Source organism: Cygnus olor, chromosome 4 (assembly GCF_009769625.2).
Source record: "Cygnus olor isolate bCygOlo1 chromosome 4, bCygOlo1.pri.v2, whole genome shotgun sequence".
NCBI lineage: Eukaryota > Metazoa > Chordata > Aves > Anseriformes > Anatidae > Cygnus > Cygnus olor.
Window position 1 is genome coordinate 74,864,008 of NC_049172.1, and position 19,122 is coordinate 74,883,129.

At 54.2% G+C, this 19,122-nt stretch overlaps 1 protein-coding gene across 2 annotated transcripts in view; it reads right to left on the reverse strand.

Annotated features, from left to right (window-relative positions):
- LOC121069058 (leucine zipper putative tumor suppressor 3-like) overlaps positions 1–19,122 on the reverse strand; it is a 43,491-nt gene that overhangs the window by 13,947 nt on the left and 10,422 nt on the right. Inside the window, exons 2-3 of one of the 2 annotated variants that reach the window (XM_040554754.1) lie at positions 4,072–4,560; positions 2,255–2,764 (exon numbers count right to left, since the gene is read on the reverse strand). In XM_040554754.1, coding sequence (XP_040410688.1) covers positions 2,255–2,764; positions 4,072–4,521 — 960 coding nt within the window. In that variant the 5' untranslated portion in view covers positions 4,522–4,560. Of the gene's footprint in view, positions 1–1,933; positions 2,765–4,071; positions 4,561–19,122 lie in introns of both variants that reach the window. The other variant, XM_040554755.1, reaches the window with a different exon arrangement.

The window sequence follows — 19,122 nt, forward strand, 5'->3', positions numbered from 1 at the left end:
GCGACAGTGGATATTACTTGTCATGTGATGCTTTCCTTCCCAAAGACTCCTACAGAACACACATTTGTCTAAATTTTAGGGTTAGTTCACTGAGGGCAGTCTGGGGACGGGTAGCTACTTAACTCTTTTGGGGTGGGACATGAAGAGTGACAACCCCTCTGCTAAAGATCAAGGTGAGAGATGCACTCTTGCTGAATTGGGACTACCATGCACTGTCCTTGGGTACTGGTGGGCACTGGAGCTTCAGGTTTCATCCCAACTGGCTCGAGACTCACCCATGTGGTTGGGTACAGAAGTCCTGGGCAAATGCCCTGTGGAAATACCCTTGCTGCAGTGTGTATATGCCTTATGGAGGTGGCACAATTCAATATGACACTCCGGTTCTGCTTAGTTGAGCAAACGTGGATTGAGATGTTGGAACTATAATAACGCATAATAGTGCATAATGTTGAGCAAAGCCTTGAAGCTCGGCAATCAGGATGGCCCAGCGCCCACCACGAGCAGCTGAAGAGCCAGGAGACATACCTACAAGCACCAGCACCATATCTCCTGGAGCTCCCAGAGCTAACTGAGCACCCACACCAATGCCAGCACTTGTCTGCAGCAGATGCAGAACGACGTCGCGCTGGTTGGGCTGTAGTTACAGCGACACAGTTAATGCCTAGCTGAAAAGCTGCACAATCCCAACCGTGGATTTACTGAAAGTGCTCTCCACGGGCTGGCTTCTCCCAAAAGGCAGAGAAATACATGACGAAGAACAGCTTGGAAAAGAATCGATTGTCAGATTTAAACACTTAAATTTAGGTCTTTACGTGTGTGTTGTGCAGATTTAGGCAACACAGTCTGCAGAGCATGGAGAGCAGCTCAGCCAAGTATAGCTGTCTACAGATTTTAGGTGTCTTGATCCACCAGCCGAATCCTGCCTCTTTATAATAAATAATCAAAAGCCCATTTGTGGTTTTATCAGTGCAAAATCAGAGAATTTTCCAGACTGAACTTGTGGGAAGGCACAAAGAGACCTGGGCAGAGCAGCTGGCCAACAGACGGGCAATGCACCCCGCTTTCTCTGGGATGTAACTCGCAGAGATTTTACAGCAAGCCTCTAATAAGCCCTGCTGAACATCTGCAAACAGCACATTTCAGAGCCTAATTAATCCCAGTTTCATCGATTTTCCATCAGGATTAGCAGAATAGGGTCTTCTTGATTCTAGAGCTACTTTCGCCTGTGCAGTCTTAATAAATGTGAAGTTTCTAGCCAGTCTGTGGAAGGATTAAAATTCTTCACATGATCAAGCTGAAAAAAAACACGTTAGCACTGGCTATACAAACAGAGTTTGATAAAAACATTCTAAAAATAGAAACAGAAGAAAAAAAATATGTGAGACCTAGAAAGAGGAATTTGCCTTTCAGCCTTTTGAGGGAGATAAACTTATTAGCAACTGAAAACAGAGCATTACAATGGAAAGCATGAGGTAAACTTGGCTATCGGTATCATTCTTAGCTCACTTGCTTTATATCTTAAGTAAAAAAAAAAAAAAAAAGTCAAATATTTGAAAAGCGGTTTCAAGGTTTGCCCAAATGCAGACGTTAGAAGAATTTAATTAAAATAGACTTAGACCCAATTTGGAGAGGCACAAAGACCTGTACGGAGAGACCTGTATTCACTGAAATTGTGTTGAAATGTCCCACGTGGAAGTGACCTGGCTGTGAAGCCTAATTATTAACCAGCACAGGATGTGCACACACATAAAGTTGTACTCAGTTTAATTGAAAACCACAGGTTTGGAGCTTAGACAGAACACAGAGGTGACCGAAGTGTCGTCTGTTACCTGTAGGCCACCGACCCACAGCCTTTGTGGGGTGCACTTTGGGCAAATGGAGGTGTTTTGGGTTTTCAGAACCCTCCAAGAAAACCTCGCCCAGGACCACTTACCTCCCACTTGGTCTCCTCAATCTTTGGGAGGAACTCAGCCTGCTCCTTCTTGAAAGCCACAAATTTCTTCTCCAGCTCCTCTCGCTGTTGGAGGAGTTGTCCCATGTCATCCTGGAGTTTTTTTTTCTCCTGCTGTAACTTGAAGATCTGGAGCTGCAAGGCCTGCTGAGCCCGCTGCGCCTTTTTGGAGACCTGCTGCAGTTTGTTGGCGTAGTTTTGCCTCAGGTCCTCCATTTCCCTCTCCCAGATCTTCTGCTTCTCCTCAAACACTTGGAAGATGGCTGCCTCGCTTTTGTCCAAGTTCCTTCGCATCTGGAGGACCTCCTGCTCCTTCTCCCAGAGCCGGTCTTCCAGGTCTTGGATGATGTCGTCCGTCGAAGGCGAGTGGAAAGGCATCGTTTCGTTGAGATGGTTCAGTCTGTTGAACGAAGAGGTGCTCTTGCTCGAAGACCGCCCGCTGTCTGAGGTAGATATCCCGTTGTATCCCACGATGTTCTTGTCCACGTAGGTGGTGCCGATGCGGTTGATGTGGCTCGTCGAGGCGCTCATCGGGCCCACGTGCTGGCTGTAGCCTGTCCCGTACGTGGGCAGGCTCGTTAACGAGTTACGGCCCGAATCCGAAAGGCCTCCCACTTGGTTTGTAGTCCTGTTAAGGCTGGTCTTGTCGAGTCCACTTTTGGGGGCGGACGGGCTATTGCTGTTGGCATGGTTCAAGCTCTTTCTGTTCTCTGTCACCCCGTTGCTCTGCGGCGGGCAGAGGTTCTGCATGGAATGGAAGTTTTTAGGAACTACTGGTTTAAAGGCTGAGGGTCTAACTAAGGGCTCATTGCTCTGCAAAAGGAAAGAGGACCACGCATCAAAGACAGCAGGAAGTTTGGTAACGACACACAAAAGAGACACATCAGCACAGGCTGGGCTGGCGGAGCTGAGCCATCTCTAGCTAGCTCCGTATTCCTCAGCCTTAATACACCCGGGGCTATTTGGGATTTAACACAGGGGACCCGTGAGTTAACTCGTAGGTTAACACTTTATCTTCCCTTGCCCCAGTTGGAAAAAAATGAATAAATCTTGATGTGCCCCAAATCTGCATGATTTTTCTTAGAATACTTTGTGGACAGGGATAGGTGGGAGCCATGGCCACAGCCATGGATTTAGAAAGGATTTTAAAACCTCTGAAGTCTTGCACATTCCTCTCCCCATGAATGCACCTACAGAAACAAATTTTACCTCAAAATAGGACTGAGTCTCCCCGATTGTGGATTGGGCTTCGAGTGAAAATGAACCCAGAGGAACCAGCCTTGTATTAGCAAAGATCTTTTGAAAACGCCTTCCAGGAGAAACAGCGGGAATGAATGCTGGTGAACGCGCAAGGTTGGAGACCAAAAATCTGGCATGTGGCACGCGGGATCGAGATGGACTACAGGGGCCACCAGGTTAATGGCCCAGGAGACAAGGCCACCAAACACTGCAGAAATAATGCTGCTGCTGGCAGCCTCCCCGGGGCACGAATTATGGGGTTTGCTGGAGCAGAGCAGCAGGCTGCATAAACCATCTTGGGCTCCTCCAGGCCTGGGAGGTGTTTGCTCCCCCGGGACGATACGAGCTGTGAGGACTGTGCTTGGGTGGGTGACAACATTTACAGGGGTAGTTTACAACCTTGTCATATTGTCCCTCACCAGGGGGCACTGGGATTTTGAAACTTCTTTCAAGTGACACGTTTTTGTGGCGGCGGGCTGTAGGAGATTGTCCGTAAATGGCCCAAAACGTAACAGTGAGACTCAGATGCTGGGCCTACCGAAAACAGAGCCAACTCCAGCCCTCTTCCTGTCAAGAGTGGAGGTAGGCACAGCATTTTGGGGAGGTTGGATGACTTTAATGCAGCCTTAGATGAACTGGAAGCGTAGCTTTGAAAGACTTAGATGAGCTGGAAGCATGAAAGACTTGTTACCATGCTCTTGGCTTCCTCAAGAGCTAACGTTCCCCTGTGCTCAGCCCCATGAAAGCAATAAGAATTATGTTATCTGCATAGTAAGACTTAGGCTGTTTGTCAGGATGACACCATTGCCCAAGGTTTCCTCAAAATGCTTTTAGAGACGTGCCAGATCCATCCCCCTGCTCCAGGGAGCGGGGGTTCTCACCTGGTCTAGTTTGCCGGAGATTGGCAATATCTTTGGTGGGTTACCAGGCTCTCGGTACTGGGGAGGAGGCGGCATGTTCTTCTCGTTGTTGGTGGTCACGTTCCCACAGATGTCCACCTTCACCTTCTCGCTCTTGCGCAGGTCGCCGTTGATGTAGAGGGAATTGGAGACCTTCTCCGACTTGTACGTCTTCTCCTCGCCGGAGTAGCGGTTGGAGATCTCCCGCGTGGAGTACCCGTTGCGGGACCCCTCCGTCTGCCGGCCGCTGCTCTGCGTGCGGGTCCCCACGCTCTTCATGGCGAACTCCTGGTCGTTGGCGACTCCGCTGCCCACGCTCCCCATGGCGCTCTGCGAGGTGGGGTGGGACGGCCGGGGAGAGAAACCGTGCAAGTTCTCCGGGCTGGGGTACGTTGGGTCACTGAGAAGGGGCAGCGCCTCTAGCGTGGCCATGGCAGCGCAGCGGCGAGGTGGAGGCACAGGTCAGTGGCACTGCGAGAAGGAGGAGAAGTAAAGGGCTGTTAAAGATGTTAAAGATGCCTTTTATCCACCACAGCCCTTTGCAGCAAATCTCTGGGCAAGGGCAGGAGCAGATGTTGGGTTGTCCTCCTCTCCGTGACCCACAACCCTATTTGGAGGAGCAGCGTGCCGTGGTCCCCCAAATCCCACTCGTGGCTGTGCAAAAGAGCTGCTCTTACGCCTCTTACCCAAGGGTTGGTGCTTCCAGGGGAGGGGTTGTGGGGTTTTTAGTGAGCACAGCTCTGGAGCACTGGCTGCACCTGACCGTTTGCAACTTATTTCTGACACTTTTCCAAGATTTGAACGACTTGGTAAGGCCAGGGGATGGCAGGTGTCCAGCCAGGGTCCATCCGTAGGCCCATACACCATTGCTCCCTCCACTGCTTCCCTTAGGGATGGTTCAGCAGGGCTTAACCAACACACTTTCCATTTCTCCCTGTCCCGTGGACCTGTACAGCTCACTTTTAAACTAATGTTTTTGTCCAGGTGTCATTCTAATATTTCTTTTAAACATTTATTGCCCTACTGCATTTTATTCTTAACTAGTCTGTGCCTTGCACTGGCCAAAACTAGAACATGGGAAGTGGGTAACATGCAGATAATGGTTATAATGGTTGTCTTTGACCTGATCCCAGCCACATGACACGTATTTCCTTTCCTCTTCCACTGGGACCAGTCCTCACTTGACTGGATGCTCTCCCCAGCTCCATCACCATCTCAAACTCCAGTCCTGTGACTTCAGTCCTGGCTTTATAGGGAACCAAGCCCTGTGAACCTCTGAAACATCTGTGTTTTGGGGAAATTCCCCAAATACCGGTGGTTGCACTGGGGCTGAACCCATTAACAACGGACGTGGTCAAGGTCCAGAGCTACTGGTGCTGAGGCAAGTCTCACAGGGGTACAGTTCATCACTTCCTACAAAAATCAGGCCTCTTCTTGAAAGTCCATTCTGAAAGTTACAGAAAAGCAACAGAAACCGATAGGTTTTCCCAAACAGCACAGGTGGGATGATCCCATAAGATAAAAAGTTGTGGGGAAGCTGCTCTGCGTTGAGCTGAGCCGGAGCAGAGCGTGGAGATCATACAGAAGGTGAAGGTGTCCCTGGGATTTCCCTTCCCTTTAACTGCTAACTTGGCCCTATTTAATGCAATCAGCACCACCAAGCTGTGAAACCAATCCTATTTAAAGGAACAAACCCGCAACAAGAATTTTGTTTTGTTGCCTCATTGAATAATGGAGAATTTGATGCTGCTAAGGATCCCATTACGTGAGATATTGCAAGAGAAGGGAGAAAGTGCATTGCTAAATCTGGATGAATGTAATGAATCCCAGACTCTCCCTGTCTGGGGAAAGCCAACACGCTTTCCATTTCTTCGTTGCCATTGTGGGGTCTTTGTGCTTTGCCAGGGCTGCTCCAGAAGGTCTTAGGTCTCCGTGGAGGCCCATTTTATTTCCTCCAGCCTGTGCAGATGTCTCTGATGCCTCCGGGTGTTTCAGTTCACGCTGGACACAGCTGAACCAAGGCTGGAGGAGCAGAATCAGTGGTACCTGGGCAGCTGTGGACACTCAGCTATTTAGGGGTGGTGTGAGGTGCAGGTTTCCCCCGGATAAAAGAGGGATCACAAAAGTGGTGAGAGGTTTGGGGCTGGGGAGGGCGTTTCATTGGGGGTTTCCTTCTTCTTGGGGTTCGGATGTTAATTCAGACCTCCCCTAATTAAAGCTGGAGAGTTTGCTTAGGTCTAGAGCTCGGCTGTGATGTGTTAGCTCATGAGGTTTTGCTATTTGTACTCGGAAAAAAAAAAAAAGGTTAAAACAGGGTTTGTTCGGCTCATCTTCAGTTTATTAAAACACATTTCTAGAGACTTCTTCCAGGCATACTGCCCGCAGCCACCTCCCTTTTTCCGGTGCCCTGATCTTGCAGAGCTCTGCCCTGTCCCAAATCTGGCCCGAGCATCCTGGGGCTGGTCTCACGGTGCGGGATCAAAGCTGCGCCACGGGGGCAAACTCTGAAAACGGACCTTTTTTTTTGGCATGTTTTTTTTTTTTTTTTTCTTTCCCCTTTTAGCTGGAAATCATCCAAGAAAATATTCTGAAAACGTTGGTTATTAGCTTATGTTTACTGTAAACCCAGGATCTGATAAGCTGAGCATACGGGCAAGCATTTCAAATATGTTTTCAAGGAGATTCCAGAAGTGCCAACAGAACCCTGGCAGTTCAGCTTTGTTCGCCAAAAAGGGATGTGGTTTTGTTTTTTTTTTTGGGGGGGGGGCGGGGGAACAGCAACTCTCACTTTTGTTTCTTTTGGCCAGCCCCAGTTCTTAGCCAGGTTTTACCCCCCTCGTCCCTTAGGTGAGCTGTGAAATCAGGTTTTGAGCGAGGCTGAGGTGAGAAATAATGCTTCCAGGTGCCAGCGCAGGGCTTGGGGGCAGTTTCTTCTCCTTCCGTGTCTGGAGGAACTTGTGATTAAAAAACCTCCTGAGGACCTTTTCTCCTCCTTAAATCTCCCAACCGCGTCCCTCCCGTGGGAGCACTAACAAAAATGGGGTTTACGTGCGGCTCCCAGAGAGAAACAAGGATGCTGGGTGGGGAACCTGAGCCCCATCCATGTCTCCTGGTGCCTCCAAGCCCAATTTCTCCTTCCTTGGGCACTCAGGGGCGTTCTTATGTTTGAGGACCTCGGCGCACCGTGCAACAACAGCCGCGAGATTTATGAGTCGCCGCAACGCACCCGCCCCCCAGATTTCATTAGCTTTACGGTGCCGTGCTCCCCGGGAAGCCTCATTAAACCCAACCAGCCTAATTAAAGCACGGGGCGGCCGAAGATGAGGCAGTAAACAACGCAGACATCTGTCCTGCTGCTCAAACCACGCATCGGGACCTCGGGGCTGGAAAACCCCCGCGCTGCCCTCCTGCACCTGTAACGCCGCCGCCGCGCAATTCGGGCCGGGGACGCAGCTCTTCTGAGGCTGCATTAGCAAATTAAAGACGGAGCATCGGGGTCTGCTTTTTGGCAGGGCCGGAGCCCGTCTCCTGTGGCCTCCTGAGCTATTTTTTTTTTCCTTTGCAAAGAGGTTTGACTTTCACCTGCCCCCCGGGGAGCAACAGAAACCGGAGTTGCCTTAACCCGGTTAGCTCCGCACGCCCCAGATCTCCTTGGCACGGAGCAAGCAGGAAGGCAAAGTGGCTTGGCTTTACCGGCATTTCACTCCCGAGCCCCTTCTTTAGATGAAGAAGGAAAGAGAAATCACCTCTGAGCGTGGTTGGGCATGGAAGAGACCCCCGAGGCGAGAAGTGGAGAGGTGGGGAGAGGCCCCAGATGGACAGAAAGCCAAAGGGAGCTCTGGATTTCGAAGCGCTCTGCCATCCACTGCCCTTTGCAGACGTTTTATCCTTCCAGGCGTCACATCCCGTCTGCAGCAGCCGTTGGAGGCACCAGGGCCACCTTGCTCTTCGGCCTCACCGGGCCCAGGAGAAGACTCGTGTCCATCCCACCCCCCGAGGAGGACCAGCTCTACCCGAGTCGCTCCCAAGCGGCGCCCCTCGCAGCAGCAGCCGCCTCGCAGGGGCAGCACTCAGCCCTCGCCCAGCTCTGCCCTTCCCCTTGCTCCCCAAAGCCTCTCGGTTGCAGCAGAACCGAAGAAAGGGACTTTCTGCAGGCGCAAAGGAGGTGAAGGGAACCTTTCCAGAACAAACGCTGATCTAATTTCCCATTTCCGAGCATTTGTGTGCGCACAAAAGCTGAAAAGGTTGTGTTTTTTTTTTGTGTCTGCCTGGCTCGAGGCAGAGCAGCCTTCCTGGTAGGCATCTTCGTGAAAAGCACGTGCCCCGTGGGGGCAACCAGCCTCCTCGCTGCTGGGGACACAGCTCCCCAAACCTTCTCCACCTTGCACCACCTGCTCGTGCCACCTAAAGCATGATGCTACGATCACCTTTCCTCCCACAGCCCTGCTTTGGACCCTGCGATATTTTTGCCTCTAACGCAGAAAATCTGGGGGGAGATCTCCCTTTCCCTGGCTGCGGTGGGTGAGCCCTCCGCGGCTGCCTCTTACCAAGTTTTTTGTGGCTTTCTGAGGACTTTTTCTGTAAATACAGCAATCCACGAAACGGCTCCCGCCTCGTCACGCTTTGCTTTATCCAAAGGAGTTAGCGAACGCCTTCCAGTTAGCCAGAAGAAAAATTGCCTTCCGATAAGCAGCTGAATAGTTAACCAAGCCTCGATTATGAAGGCCTGGCTCCGTTTCTGCCCGAGCGGGTTAATTGTTAACGCTCTGGTAACAAAGGCCTTTGGGAGACATACCTAGGCACCGTGCCACGCGGGAGGGAAATCAATCACCGGGCGCAGGCAGGGCGAGCTCTTGCAGGCAGCCCCGAAGCGCGGCGCTGTGCTGGCATGCGGTCCCCAGGAGCACGCAAAGGCACCCAGAGGGCAAAAATCTGCCCCCCCAGCCGCTCGCTGTAACAGGTGCGGCCGTGACCTTCACCGTCCCGGCGGTTTGCTCGGGTTTTAATGAGCGTGCAATTACTGGCAGGATGAAAACACGTGTTTGGTTTTTTTTTTTGGTAGGACCTACACCTGCGCGGTGCTCGGGGCTCTGTCGGCTCTCCCGGTGGTTGGCACCAGTGCCAGGGAGGTGGTGTGGCTGGAGAAGGGAACCACAGGATCCCAAGGTGCTTTGGGTTGGAAGGGACCTTAAAACCCACCTAATTCCCCCCCATGCCACGGGCAGGGCCCCTCCCAGACCCCAAACTGGCCGAGGGCACCTCCGGAAGCGTGGATGCAAGAGGCAGGGACACCTCTGCTCCCCTCCGACCTCGGCATCTCCTTTTCTCCCTCGCCCTTCTCACGTTGCCTCTCGTTGGAGAAGGGGACGGGATGAACTTTCCCAGCCGCTCACTCCCAGGCATTTTTTCCAGTAATTCTCGTGGCTCGTTGCTGCGCCTCCTCCGGCTCCTTTCCCCTCGCCGGCATCCCGGCTTGGTGGCTGCCAGCTTTTCTTCCAGCGCCGCAGGAGAGCACGGCCCTGCTGGACACGGACCTGCCTGCGGAAGCCCGCAGAGCGCTGGCTTTTCAGCCACGAGCTTTCTCCCTGCCCAGAGGCCAGAGAACACCAGGCGAACAGCTTCCCAAGCACGCCGAGCTCCCTTTCCCCCCGCTCGAGGCGTGGCTCTGTCTCCCCGCCCCGTTTTCTCCCCTTCCTTCCATCCCCCCCTGGGATGTGGGACATGGGGTGGGACGTTTTGGTACCCAAAGTGTCCCTTGGGCAGCTGGGAGCACCAGGGGTCTGCGCAGGGACCCGCAGCATCCCCTGAGCTCCTGGCCCCAATTTAAAGCCCTCAGCCCCCCCCAGGACTGGCAATTCAGGAGCTGTGAGGACCTGGTTTGCCTTCCCACCCTGCGCAGACGCGGGGTCGGGGTGGCAGGAGACGGGGCAGGCAGGTCACCGTGTTCGGGGGCTGCACTTTCTTGGGCCTCTGTGGAAATAAAAGCAAGCGGCTTAGAAGCATTTCCTTTTCCTTTCCGCCTGCTAATGAGATAATTACAGCCTTTTGTATTCTGGGAAACTACTTTCTCATTACGGGGGGCCTCATCAGCTATTTACATAATAAGCCTGATAACAAAGGAGCCGAGATGAAAAGACCCAGGCGGGGAGTCGGGAGGGCTGCGGGGCGGCGGCTTCCTCCGTCCCCATCTGGACCCGAGGGACAGAGCGGGTGGCAGCGCTCCTCCGCGATGTCCCCGGCACGGGGTGCTCCTCGCTCTGCTGGAAGGGGCCCTGGGTCCCTCACAGGTCCCACCAGCGAGGACACGTTGGGTACCAAACGTCCTGTCCCCTGTCCCACCCCATGTCCCTGTTCTCTTGTCCCCCAGCTGCCCAAGGGACACGTTGGGTGCCAAAATGTCCCACCCCATGTCCCACTTCCCAGTTCCCTGTTCCCCCATCTGCCCAAGGAACACTTTGGGTACCAAAATGTCCCACCCCATGTCCCACATCCCAGTTCCCTGTCCCCCAGCTGCCCAAGAGACACGTTGGGTGCCAAAATGTCCCACCCCACGTCCCTGTTCCCTGCCCAAGGGACACGTTGGGTACCAAAATGTCCCACCCCATGTCCCACATCCCAGTTCCCTGTTCCCCCATCTGCCCAAGGAACACTTTGGGTACCAAAATGTCCCACCCCATGTCCCACATCCCAGTTCCCTGTCCCCCAGCTGCCCAAGAGACACGTTGGGTGCCAAAATGTCCCACCCCACGTCCCTGTCCCCCGGCTGCCCAAGAGACACGTTGGGTGCCAAAATGTCCCACCCCACGTCCCTGTCCCCCGGCTGCCCAAGAGACACGTTGGGTGCCAAAATGTCCCACCCCATGTCCCACATCCCAGTTCCCTGTCCCCCAGCTGCCCAAGGGACACGTTGGGTGCCAAAATGTCCCACCCCATGTCCCACATCCCAGCTCCCTCTCCCCCAGCTGCCCGAGGCACACCGTATACCAGCCGGTCGCCACCGCATGCCAACCCCACCGCATGCCAACCCCACCTTCCTCAATAAAGGCCCCATTGTCCTGCCCCGGCAAAGCCTGAGCAGCGCAGCCTGCTCCACCTTCCCCGGCTAATCCTCCCGCCTCGCTATCAGTTTTCCTCCCCGCTCGCGGCCGCGCTGAAGCTACACGCTGCATGGCCACGGGGAAGCAGCAGGAGGAGGAACCACGGCGCTGCGAGCCGAAACCGGCCCCGTGGCACCCAGTCCTGGCCCGGTGCCCTCCTCCTGCCCGTCCTCCTTCCTCCCCGGCTCCTCGGGGTGCTCTGGGGCTGGGTTTGGGGCTGCGCCCGCGTTTTCCCCATTTCCCCAAGCTGCCCTGACTGATAGCAGAGCTGGCTTGGGGCTGCTCGAGCGGGATTCTGGCCCCATTTGCACCCAGGGGCTTTGCTCTGCCCCTAGGGCACAGCCAAATCTACGGGGAAAGAGATCTGACAGCGGGGACGGGGCCGCCGCTTGGTGGATGGAGGTTTGGGATGCTCCACACCACAGGCTGGGCAGCTTGAAGCCACCCCAGCCCTCCATGCCTCAGTTTCCCCGTGTTAAAAGATCCATTTCCTATGCAGCGTGGCTGGAGATGAGCCGCTCCTGCGTGACACACACCGCTGCCCCACATGGCGTATTGCACTGGGGGGACACAAGGAGCCCCCACCCCATTACGGCGTGTCCCTGCGGCGCTGCTGTCCCCTGGAAGTCCCCAACAGGGACCCACGTGCCGCCGGGACACCCTCCTCCACCCGCTGCATCTCCCCGAGCATCCCCGTGCCATCACCACTCCTCGGCCCTCGCGGTGGCACAGGGAGGGATCCCCTCGGCACCGGGCCCCCCGAGCACGATTTTGGGGGCGGGGGAAAGGACCACGGGGAAAGGCTGCGAACCAGCCCCGTGCCGGCCGGATCCCGCTGCCCACGCCGTGGGCCCGTCCGTGATTTATAATTAACTCACCCGCAGGAATTTCAAGGGCGTGGAGCAATTCCCCTGCGCTGCCCGCAGGACGTGCCCGCGTGGAGAGCCAGGAGCTGGCCCCTGTGTCTCCCCACCGTGCTTCTCACTGGTACCCCAAATCCTTGGGATTTGGGGCCGCTGGTATCCCCTAAATTATGGGGAGCGAGGTGCCGGTGCTGGTGGATGCCGGCTGGATCCGGGAGGAGTTTATAGGGGGAGAAAATAGCATTTTCCCCCGCAAGCAGCCCAGCTCCATGCACGGCGGGTACTTCCCACCCCACCCCAGCACAACCTGGGGGCAAAGCACCCGCAGCCAGTCCCGGTGGGAACTGGGGCCCCGAGCAACAACAAAGACACCCGAGCTGCTGCGAGAGGGGGACGGAGAGGGAAGGAAGCCCCCCCCCCCAAAAAAAAAACCCCAAACCTCGGGGGGGGGTTACCTGGACAGCTTGGGGCTCCGTCCTCCCGCGCTCCCCGTCCTGCTGCGGGCTCTCTGCCCATCGTCCACCTGCTCGGGGCCCCGGGCAAAGCTCCCAAATCCTACCTGGTGTAAACAACCTGCCGCACTTTGCTCTGCCTGATTGGCCTCCGGCAGCCCGTGCCGTGCCTTAACTCTTTCTTCGCGTCTTTGCAACGAGGCGATGGCGCCGAGAGGCCGGCACAGAGGGAGGGACCCGCAGCCCTTCCAGCATCTCAGCATCTCCCACGGAAAGGTGCCTGGGGTGCAAGCAGGGACGAGCTGCACCATTTAGGGCGCTGGTCCCAGTGCTGCTGGCTGCTGGGGGCTCTGGAGGGGTACCCGACGGCTCTGCCGACTGATTTCGGAGGTTTCTCGTCCTGGGGCAGATGCTTCCCCCTGCTGCGTGGATGAAATGAGACCACTGCAGGGACAGGTTCCAGCCTGGCAGCTTTGAAACAGCCTCAGCTTTTCGCGATTTGGGTTAGTTCATATTTTAAATCTCACCGAAACGCGTGAGGGAGGCAGAGTCTGGCACGCAGGGAGGCTGCGTTTTCTCCGTGCCACCCCAAACTCTCTGATAAAATCACGCACAAATTAAAAATGATAATAAAAGCTTTGTGGTGGGATGTGATCCCTGCAGATCGGCACATCTCACATCTCAGCGCAGAGGCAATGGAAGGGGCAGCCGCTCTCTCCCGTGGCAGGGAGCATTAAGCGCTCCTGCTGCCCACCCGTCCCTGACTTTGGCGGATTCTGCCTGCTTTCAGCCCATTTTGGGCACGCGGGTCCGAGGGGTTTCCACAAGCTCCCTGCAGGCCGATGGGGGAGCGGGATGCTGCAAGCATCTCTGCGGGGGTGGGAGCTGCTGGAGAAGCCCTGCCCTTAGGAGACAGCAGGGAAAACGTGCTCGGAGCAAGCCCAGCTCCTTGGTTTCGCTGCCTCGAAGTGGCCTCGAGCCCAGGCACAAAAAGCTCTCAGGCTGCAGCCGGAGAGCAATCAGGCTTCACAGGGAGGGAAATAAAGCCCCACGAAGCTGCCGCTAATTTGGGCTTTTTGAGTGAAATGTTCTACCGGCGGGATGGCCGCGTGTCGGAGGAGCCGCCGGGCGCACGCACGGCACCGTCCGCCAGCAGCAAGAGCAGGAAAATAACAACAACGCTAACAAAAACCAAGTACGGGTCATGCATACTTCCGAACTACGGCAGTGTGCATGGAGAAGGTGCAAATTACACTGAAACAGATCCCCGCAGAGACTCGAGCTCTTGATTTTGCCCTTTGACTCCAGGAGCAAGGATTCCCAAGAAACGTAGGCTACTTCGGGCAGCGCTAGAAGAGATTCCCAGCGGCAGGATGCACGGCGTGCACCTCGGAAAGAGAAATAGGGACAAAGTACAGACATCCTTGGGGATCCCTAGTCATTTTTTTCTCTTCTGCGGAAAAATTCTCCTGTTTGAGAATTATTTCTGTGGAAATTCTGTCCTTTTCTTTTCTTTTCTTTTCTTTTCTTTTCTTTTCTTTTCTTTTCTTTTCTTTTCTTTTCTTTTCTTTTCTTTTCTTTTTTCTTTTCTCTTCTCTTCTCTTCTCTTCTCTTCTCTTCTCTATTCTCTTCCCTTCTGTTCTCTTCTCTTCCCTTCACTTCCTTTTTCTTATTCTTTTTTCTTTTCTTTTTTCTTTATAATTCTCTTTTTCAATGCCCTCTCCTTCCCTTGAATAAAATAAAAATCACTTTCCAGAAAGAAAAATACTGCTCACCCCCTTTCTTTTCAATGCCTTCTTCCTCTTGAGGCAAAGAAAAATAAACTCTACTACAACCCCAAGGCTTTGTTCCCCGGATCCTTTGTTTTCTCTTTCCTTTTTCTCGCACAAGTGGCGCGCTCGGAGCAGCTCCCCCGGCGGGGTGATCTCACTCCCGCTGGAGCCGTTTCGTTTCAAGATCTCCAAGCACTTTGAGGTCCTTGGATTGCAGCTGTAGGAGTGGTTAAGGGTTTTCTGCACTGATCGGAGTGGGAGCAAAACATCATCATCAGCGAGGTCTGGAGGAACGTCCCTGACTCAGGATTTTCCCTTGGGCTCAGCAGAGAGCATCGATGTGCTCGGGCACGTGGCAAGGCAGAAATGGGAAAATGAATCTCCTCCCTCAGACTCATTCCCAAATTTTCAAAGCCCTGAGGAGCAGGAGAAAACCACACCTCCTAAATGAAGGTCTCCAGGCTCTGGCACATGCTTTCAACTCGTGTCTTCAAGCCTTGGTGGGCAACGCCAAGGTCAAGTGGGTATCGTGATGACAATAGCCCTGCTGCGACTGCGGAGCGGGGCTGGAGACCTCCCGAGCTTTCCAACCAGCATCACTGCAGCTTAAATCCAGCTTCCCACCTCAGCTGGCAACCGACTGCACTTGTAAGAGGCTGATGTCCGACAGGTTGCACTCTGAAAGAAGATCTCGTGCAGTAACTCCAGTCCTTAGGGTGAGTTACAGCAGAGCTGCAGCTTGTGTAGGGGTTTTCTCAGGGGTCTGCAGCTTCCTTGAGGTGGACACCTCGATGTGCCTTGGTGAAAGCCTTCCTTGAATTTGTGGCCTTTGTTTGCAGCTCTTCCCCTATTCATTTCGTGGGTGTTGAGCATCCAGGGACATCCCTTCGTTTCTGGAGAGATGCTGCTTCATCTGATTTTTGTGGGTGTCTTGCAGGGACCATAGGAATTGCAGCCAAGCAGGCAGTGTGTTACTGGCATGGGAACATGGCTGTGCCATGCCAGAAAGTGCAGCCTTAATGGTAGAAAAATGATACAATCACCACTACTGCAATCTGCTCAACCTGGGGCAAGCCCTTGGGCTGAATTCCCAGGAAAACAAAGTCCTGTGAACGCCCAGTATTTATTTGCACTCAAAGAGACCGTAGGCTGTTTAAATGATGTAAAAGCCTCATCTGCACCTGCAAATTCACCTGCCCCGGTACGTACACAATGAGATGCCACCACTGCGCTGCTCGGAAAGCTGAAACGCTGCGAGAGCTTGTTCCTGCTCATTCAGGTGAATAAATTGAGGCCGTGTGAGGCTCCCCCATACCCACACAGAGGTGTGGATAGGAGAGGGCCTTCTCCAAGCCACTGCCGAGGACGGATGGGGGGTCACTGCAAAGCTGCGTGGATGCTATTTGTTACAAGGGGGACGCTTTCTATCTCCAACCCACGACAACATCTGCCCGCTCAGCTTGAGGCAACGTGAACAAGCCAAAAGACTCTGGTTCCTGTCATCCAGAGAGACGGTTTGCTATCCTGCCCAAAGCAGCCCTGCTGGTATAAGCTGCCTCTTCCTGAGAGGGCTGTGCTGGATCAAGACAGAGCAGAAAAACCGTCTGCAGTGCTGGCAAGCCCCAGCTTGGTGCATAGCTCAGGTTTTCCCGTAAATCAGGGGAGGCTCCTGCATCTCCAGCTGTGGGAGATGAAAGCCATGATGCTCCGGCATGGTGGCTTGGCCACGCTATGTAGGTCAGGCCTGAGCCACATGGGGGAACATGTGATGCTCCACAAAAGCTTGTCCTGGCCATATGGCACCCCCATCCCATGCCTGCTCATCGTAACTGCTCACAGGCAAGAAGAAACACACATCAAATGGCCACCTTCCTTCCTGCAGCTCATGGCAGGAAAGACTGGAGGGGGTTTTGTTCACCAGCCCTTCAAAACACACATCCTCTGGCAGGGAAGAGAGAGCCTGATCCTCTCACAGGAGCTCGAACCACATAAAAGCTGGCCAAGATCCTCACCCATCTTAAACTTAGGAGCTGAAAAGAAATGTGTAGGTAAGCAATGCTGTCCTTTCTCCCTGCTCTGCCTTCACGCTTCATCTGAGCAACCACGACACCCCAGTGGCAATGGTGGCAAGGTCTCCGCCAGACAGTAGCCAATATGCCTTGAGAAAATGGGGGTTTGTCAGGTTTCCCAGCTAATTTGGGGACCTCAGAAGCTTATCTAAGCACCCAGCCTCGAGCGGTTATCCAGCACAAAGGAAGCAAACCTCCAAGAGACTGCCCAGGCCCATTCTCAGTCCCAAAGCAGCAGGTCAGGCCTGGTAAAAATTAATGGGAGCAAAATAAATTGCCACCAGCAGGAGTAGATCTCCACTAACGTCACTAATGTGCCATTTCTGTCCACACTGGGATTCGGGGATTAGGTTCAGCCTGCCTGGCTCAGGGTGGAAGGCTTTTATTTGCCTCACTAAGGAGGAGATTAGGGCAAAACCATCATCAGGTACAAATTGTGTGTATGCACGGTGCCTGGCTCACCCACTCCGTCCCCATCCTGGTCAACCTCTCTGGACACAAGCTGGGGGCTGATCGGCTTCAGCAGAAACAGAAGCAAGAGGTCCTGGTGCCCTGGTGAAAGGAGCTCCTGTCAGGGCCATGGGGCCGGGCCTGGACGCCATGTCACCGCACCGAGCCTCTCTGTGTACACCCCGAGGCCTGCGCTCCCTCCCAGCCCCTGGGGACCCAGCCAGGGCCCACAGAGAGGAATTTGGCTGAGGGAGGACGAGTGGGAGCTGCAGTGCCATCTAAACCCATGACTGATGGCCCTGGGCTCCGGCAGGAGTCGGTTTGTGGTTAATGAATGACAAAAAAACACCCCCCCCGCTATTGGCTTCCCCGTGGCTGGCTTCTTTGTCCTCAGAGCAATGTGGGTATTCCCTGCCCTACAGAAAAATTCCCCTGCAGTGGCTGGCACTGGACCGTGACTGGAAAAAAGTTTCCCCAGTGGGGACCCAGTGGTTTTGTCTCCCCTCCCTGCTCCAGCTGCCAGCTCTCACTTCTTTTCCTTATGCCCATGCGTGGCTTGTTCCCCACTCTGGGCTCCCTGTTCCCTGCCCTGGCTCGATTTCTTGGCCCCAAAGGGGCCGGGGTGCCTGGTGTCCTGCCTTCAGGATGTTTAGCAACCTTTCCTGCAGAATATTTGCAGTCGAGGTGGGGTTTGCTGGTGGTTCAGGAGACTGCTTCCCCTTTGAGGTGCATTGGCGGTGGAGGAAGGCTGTGTCCTGGAGGCACCCGTGTCCCTGCTGCCTGTCCGGCCATAGGAGGAAGGCGGTGGGACGGGGGCATTTTGAAGAAATAAAGCATGAAAAAAAGCACGAAAGCACAGGCAAAAATCACTCTGGTCTGAAGGCATTATTGGTTGGAGACCTGTGGTCATGCAGCGCTTTTACCCTGTCCGAAGTGGCTTTGTGGGCCACCTGGGAGACCTTCAAGCAACCTTCGATCGCAACCTTGGCATCCCCGTCCCCTCCTGGGGCTCCTGAGGCTGGTGCCATCCTGGGGAGGCTCTGGCAGGCTCCCTACACTGGTGCTCCTCCACGGCATGCTGGCGGAGCAGATGGCAGCCCTCTGTCTGCTGACGTCCAAGCCACGGGAGATGCCAGGGCCGGGGGAGACCTGGCTTTGACGTGAGCCCTTCCAGGCGGGCAGGTGGTCGGGGAGCTTTTCCCGCCCCAGTGAAGCCAGCACGGCCGGCACAGAGCCATCAGCTCCTTCTGCTCCTCCACTGACGAGGCGCATGGGGACACCACGAGCCGGCTTTCTACCCAACTGCCCTGCTGCTCGCTTACTGCTTGCCCTATTGACCTCACCCCTTGCCTTCTGAGTAATCCATAGGGACTTTAAGGTGAAAAAAAAACAGGAAGAAGGTGTTGAGGAGAAAGCAGGGGATGGGACAGAGAGGGAAGATTTCCATAACTGCACAATAACAGCAGATTACATAAGGGCATCTTGCGTCATCTGTGGTTGGCATCTCCGGAGAAGTAATTACATCTGCACCACACGTCTAAAGAAAATATTATCACATTAGCTTCCAAATCCTATAATTAGCTCGCACAAGATATGTGCCAGGGGTTTTATCACTTCATATACATTGGGTATAGAGCTAGACACAGCTATATGGGTTCTTTTTTATTTTAACCATCTGGGAAAGAATTTGGAGTTTAGTCTGGCACCTGACCCGAGTCCCCATGAAACGGGAGGCTCTGAGGCTTTGAAGCGCTGCGTGGAGAGTGTCATCCTTGTGAACGGGACGGTGAAATGTTTTAGCCACCTCCCTCGGTGCCTGCCAGGCTGGTGGGGACCTGGTGGGATGGGAGGCAAAGCCAGGGCCTGGTTTTCAATCCTTCAAATGCTCTTTGATTTCCACCTCTGTGCTGCAGACCTCGGGAAGCCATTTTTCGCTCACTAAGTAAATGACCTGATTTGCAGGGAGGTGTTGCTCTCGTGGGTTTCTGAGCTCTCTGTCTCATTAAACAAACCCTTTTGCTTGCCCAGCTTTGGACTTCAGAACCGGCTTTGGGCTTTTGAACACTTCTCCCTTCCCTCCACATCCTCTGCAAAAGGAAAATGGGCCTTTGAAATAGCTACAGAGGTTGCAAATGACTTGGTTTGATGGAGGCCTTTTGATTTGCTTTCTCTTGCTCGTGCAACAATTGGGTGCGAAGCAGCCAGAGACGGCACAGGACAGGGCTACCCTTTGCTGGGTCCGGCAGCATGAAGGACACGGCAGCAAGTTTTGGGGCAGAGAAGGAGGAGCAAGTGAGGCACAGACCAGCTGCGACTCTAGTTTCCTCCCC